This window comes from Chinchilla lanigera, unplaced genomic scaffold, assembly GCF_000276665.1.
Source record: "Chinchilla lanigera isolate Chin_1 unplaced genomic scaffold, ChiLan1.0 scaffold00118, whole genome shotgun sequence".
In the NCBI taxonomy this organism is placed as follows: domain Eukaryota; kingdom Metazoa; phylum Chordata; class Mammalia; order Rodentia; family Chinchillidae; genus Chinchilla; species Chinchilla lanigera.
In genome coordinates, this window is record NW_004955519.1 from 1,535,740 (window position 1) to 1,540,803 (window position 5,064).

The 5,064-nt window shown below is 45.9% G+C and overlaps 1 protein-coding gene across 3 annotated transcripts in view; it reads right to left on the minus strand.

Moving 5' to 3' along the window:
- Txlng (taxilin gamma) overlaps positions 1-539 on the minus strand; it is a 51,497-nt gene extending 50,958 nt beyond the window's left edge. For 2 of the 3 annotated variants that reach the window (XM_013506995.1, XM_005409145.2), the window contains exon 1: positions 371-539. In XM_013506995.1, coding sequence (XP_013362449.1) covers positions 371-472 — 102 coding nt within the window. In that variant the 5' untranslated portion in view covers positions 473-539. The remainder of the gene's footprint in view (positions 1-370) is intronic. The other variant, XM_005409146.2, reaches the window with a different exon arrangement.
- Positions 540-5,064: the final 4,525 nt, after the last annotated feature.

Genomic DNA, 5,064 nt, shown 5'->3' on the forward strand with positions numbered 1-5,064 from the left:
GCTGGGACCGACGCGCCGCGATCGCAGGGGGATGGGAGCGGGGACACCTGGCGCCCGCGGCCCCTCACGTGGCTGTCACACCTGGCGCGCCCCCGCTGCCAGCCCGCACCCCCGAGACCCGCGTGCACCTTGCCCTTCCTCATCCCCCGCGTTGCGCGCCCTCAAACCCCAGCCAACGTCCCTTCGCACCCCATCCATCCTGGTCCCACCCCCCCACCTGCTCCCACCGTCGTCACCCACGGGAGGGAGAAAGGCCGGATGTTCGTCCCGTGCTTAAAGGTACCCGGGGAGTGTGAAGAGGTGGACCCCGAAAAGGGTAGCCCGAGCATCTCCCCGGCACAGCACCAACGAAAACGTCCCCCTGACTGACCTTTTGCCGTAGGCTGCGTCGCCGTCCGCTCCGTCCGGCCTCCACAGCCTCCTCAGCGCCGCCGCCTCTAACCCGCGCTGCCTCCTCTACCCGTGTCGCCATGAGGTGACGGCAGCAGCTAAACAAGCGGCCCGACAACAGGCAAGGAACCTCACAGGGCCCTGCGCCCCGCCCCCAAATCCCCACTGCCAATCGCCGCGCGCAAGTCTCCCACGTGACCGGAGGAGGTTGGCCCCCAAGGGCAGGCCCCCGATGGGGGTGGGGAACGGTGAATCCCAGGCTGGGATTCTGCGAGGGCCGAAGGGCAGGCAGAGGCCGCGCGAGTCTGCGCGGATCACTGAAGGGCCTCGGGAGAGGACTACAAATCCCAGCAGGCCGCGCGGCCCCGGTTTAGAGGTTCGGATCCGGATTGGAGCGTAATACGGTGTTGTGAGACGCAGGGAGGGGTGAGAACCCGGAGAACTGCATGTGCAGCCCAGTGGGACTTGTAGTTTCTGGGGCGATGGGTCGGTACCGGAAGGTACTAGTTATTATCCTACAGGAAAAGTTTAAATATAGTGCAGTGTTTGAGAAGGAGCGGAATCAGGGACACTTTGTTGTGTTGCTGGTTTTGTTGCTGTTCTTCGGAATGGAGCGCGAATGATTTAGGAATAAAAGGAACATTCGTGATGCTCAAGGTGGATGTCATGGCTCTCAGAATATGAGGTTTTGGGATGGGACCCTTGCCAGAGTCCAGTCCTTCCTCCAGCGTTCTCGCCACGAATTGTCCTGAGCGCCTGCGGGTGGGCGTCGCCTCCCCTTCACTTTGGCTGAGCCGCCCCGGCTCTAGTTCACTTCTGCGCAATCGGTTGGAGCTTCATTCCTGTTAAATGTATCCTGCTTTCTCCATCATTCGTTTGTTTACTTAAATATTTCAACAAACTCAGTTTACTGAGTCAGTTGTTTTTCTTCCCGTGTCGGGGAAGGGGGTTTTCCTCCGTAATATTTGCTGTTTCCAGCTGACAGAATCAGAATCACAAAGATTTCCCACGAGATCTTGAAGTCACAGGACCATCATAAAATCCTGACACATTGTTTTAAATAATTCGTTATGAAAATGTGTGCAAATTCTACACCATTTTTTATTGGACTTGAATACAAAACAGTGGTAGCAGGTGCCAAAAATTTAATAACATGCGTGAGAGTAAATTCAATATCCGGGCAATCTCACCCACTGATTTTAATTATTTTGTAAATTCGGGAATAGTACCGGTTTTTTTTTTTGTTTTTTTTTTTGTACTGGGAATCGAACTCAGGACCTTCTGCTTGCCAGGCGGGCACTATGCCACTGAGCTATCTCCCCAGCAAAGTACCATTGTTTTGTTTCAGGAACAGACCACCTTTGAGATTTCAAAACGAAAGAAGAATTTGAGGCACGGATGGCAGTTAATAATGAACCTATACTGAGACTATGTAAACCTAATGGCCTCGCCCACCGAATCTCATTGTCTTAAAGGAAGAAGTACCTGCACAATGCAGAATAAACCTATCCATAGTGCAATTGACCAGGAAATTGAGTGACAAGGTGCACGGTAGTTAAGTTGTAGTACTATAGCAGAAAAATCAGTATCAAACCAATTGGAAGACTTTGCACTGAGGAGTTAGAAGGCAACTTTTATTACGCTAGTGGGTTGGGGAACCCCGAGGTTCAAATCACCAACCCAGAGTCACGTTGGTGTTCAGTTTAAATAGGGTTTGCCAGCGGGAAATACAAAGCTGATAGCAGGTTATTACATGATTGGTTATGTGGAATACAAGAATTGTCACATTTTGTCAGGCGGGTTTGTAGAGGAACGTTTTGAGAGGGATAGGGTCTGAGAAGAGAAGGTAGAATTAAAAGTGTCCTTGATTGGGCCAGTCTTCCCCCAAACATAACGGCCTTGAAGCCCTTGAAGCAAGTTGGAATCACTGCATATTTTTAAAACACAAGCTGGACACAGTCAATTTGACCTTACACATTGTTAAGAGGGAACATCTGGACCTAGAAGTCAAGGCTAGCTACATGACAGGGAGCATGAGCATAGTCACAGGCTCTGAATTGATTTCTAACTTTTGTTATAATATGCCGACAAATCTGCTATCTACACGTGTGCCCTAACAGTACAATAGAATACCAGGTAGCTACTAAAATTGTAAGCATTGTAAGCATTTTTAAAAATTGACAGGAAAGGGCTGGGGATTTAGCTCAGCGGCACAGTGCCTGCCTGGCAAGCGCAAGGTTGTGAGTTCGATTCCCCGTACCAAAAAAAAAAAAAAAAAAACCAGAAAAAAACAAAACAAAAACAAAAATTGACAGGAAAAAAAGATTTCATTTATGTACAATTTCCTGAGAGTATGTTTATACAGAGATGTTTAGAAGATTATTCATCAAAATGCTAATAACATTTTTCCTAGGTGGTGAGACTTGGGAATCATTTTACTTCATGATTTTATGTACTGCTTTATTATGTATGAAACCAAAACAATAAAATTGTTATTATGAAGAAAAACTAACTATGCATGGAACCATAGGTCTTAAGAGAAATGAATATTCAGCTGTATTTATTGATACACATCCTCATTTCAAAAAGGATTTAGAGGAACAGGGATACAGCTCAGTGGCACAAACGCCTGCCTGCCTGGCAAGCACAAGATCCTGAGCTCAATTCCCGGTACCAAAAAAAAAAAAGGATTTAGAATGAATTATGTGCAAAACACTACAACACACACAGAGATGTCATACCATGTGCATGTGTACATACACACATGCACACATACACACAAATAATAAAGGAAAAGGATGGGAAAATAAGGTAATGTCCTGGTGCATAAAATGCACACTGGCCAGATGTGGTGGCGCATGCCTGTAATCCCAGCACTTGGCTGGGGAGGCTGAGGCAGGAGGATCGTTGTGAGTTCGAGACCAGCCTGGGCTACAAAGTGAGCTCAAGGCCAGCCTGAACTGCATAGCGAGACCCTGTCTCCAAAAAGACCAAAAAAAATGCACACTGTAAGATCATACACTAAAGCTGGAGGTAAGCAAAATTTTTATTTTGAGCTTCTTGATAGCTGAGAAATGAGGAAAATAATTTACAGTTTGATTCATCACATGGCGAAACAAAAACAAATTGGTTGCTCAAGAGAAATATAGTGAGTACCAGTTCTGTGAGAAATATGGATATTACAGATCTGGTTTGCTGGGTTGTTTTGTTTTGTTTTGTTTTTCACTTTCTTCCTCCCTCCCTCCCTTTCCTGTTAGGGACCAAGACCAGGGTATTGCATATGCTAGGCAAGCACTCTACCACTGACCTACATCTACACCTGCAGCCTGGTGTGTTTCTTTTCCTTTCTTTCTTTTTTTTTTTTTTTTTTTCTTTTTTGGCTTTTTGAGACAGGGTCTCGCCATGCAGTTCAGGATGGCCTTGAGCTCACTTTGTAGCCCAGGCTGGCCTCAAACTCACAACGATCCTCCTGCCTCAGCCTCCCTGAGTACTGGAATTACAGGCGTGTGCCACCACATCTGGCTTTTTTTCTTTTTTTCTTTTTTTTTTTGAGACAGAGTCTCACTATGTAGATCAGGCTGGCCTTGAACTTACTATGTAGCCCAGGCTGGCCTCAAATTTGCAGCAATCCTCCTGCCTTAGCCTCCCAGGTACTAGGATTACAGATGTGCACCACCATACCCAGCCTGGTGTGTTTCTTATAACATCTTGTGCTTTGGGTTTTAGTTTTTTTGACTGTGTGTCTTTTTTTTTTCTTTTTGGTACCAGGAATCAAATTCAGGACCTTGCACTTGCCAGTCAGTTTTTTGATACAGGGTCTTTCTATGTAGTTCAGGTTGGACTGGAACTCATTATGTAGCCTAGCTGGCCTCTCAAGTGTTGTGATTACAGGCGTGTGCCACCGTGGCACAGTTTTATATCATCTTTGATGCACACTCTAATAGTTTTCCAATCCGTCTACAAGCCCTTCAGCGTTTCTCCCTTCCAAAGATGAAGTCTAATTCTCCTTCTCATGAATGTGAGCCACACTCCATAACCTTCTTCTAAAGAATACAGTGTGGCAGAAAATAATACATACTTTTCAAACTGGATGAAAGAATAGTTTCTGCCCATTCTGTTCTCTTCCATCACTTCTCTAAATTACCGCTGAACTCTATCCCCAGCCCCGAAGCTTTCTTCATAAAGCACTTTGCCTGTCTCTGTTGGTATCCAGTGTTGGGACTACGTTTTAGGTCCTCAAGGGTTATCATTTCTTTATTGCAAGAGTTTAAGGGGCATCCCGTGTTTCTTTGGTTTTTGTTTGGTTGTGTTTTGTTTTGTTTTGTTTTGTTTTGTTTAGACCGAGTCTCATTATGTAGTGCAGGCTGGCCTTGAACCTGCTGTGTAGCCCAGGCTGGCCTCAAAATCACGGAGAGCCTCTGGCCTCAGCCTCCCAAGTGCTGGGATTACAGCTATGCACTGCCTTTCCCGGCCCACTCAGTCTTCTGTCTACTATGATTCTTCTTTTTTTTTTTTTTTTAGGGTATGATTCTTCTTTTGGGGGGTTGGTTTTTTGTTGTTTTTTTTTTTTTTTTGTCTTTTTCAGACAGGGTCTCACTATGCAGTTCAGGCTGGTCTTTAAGCTCACTTTTTTTTTTTATTTTAAAGAATAAAAGAAGGATAACATAATAATAG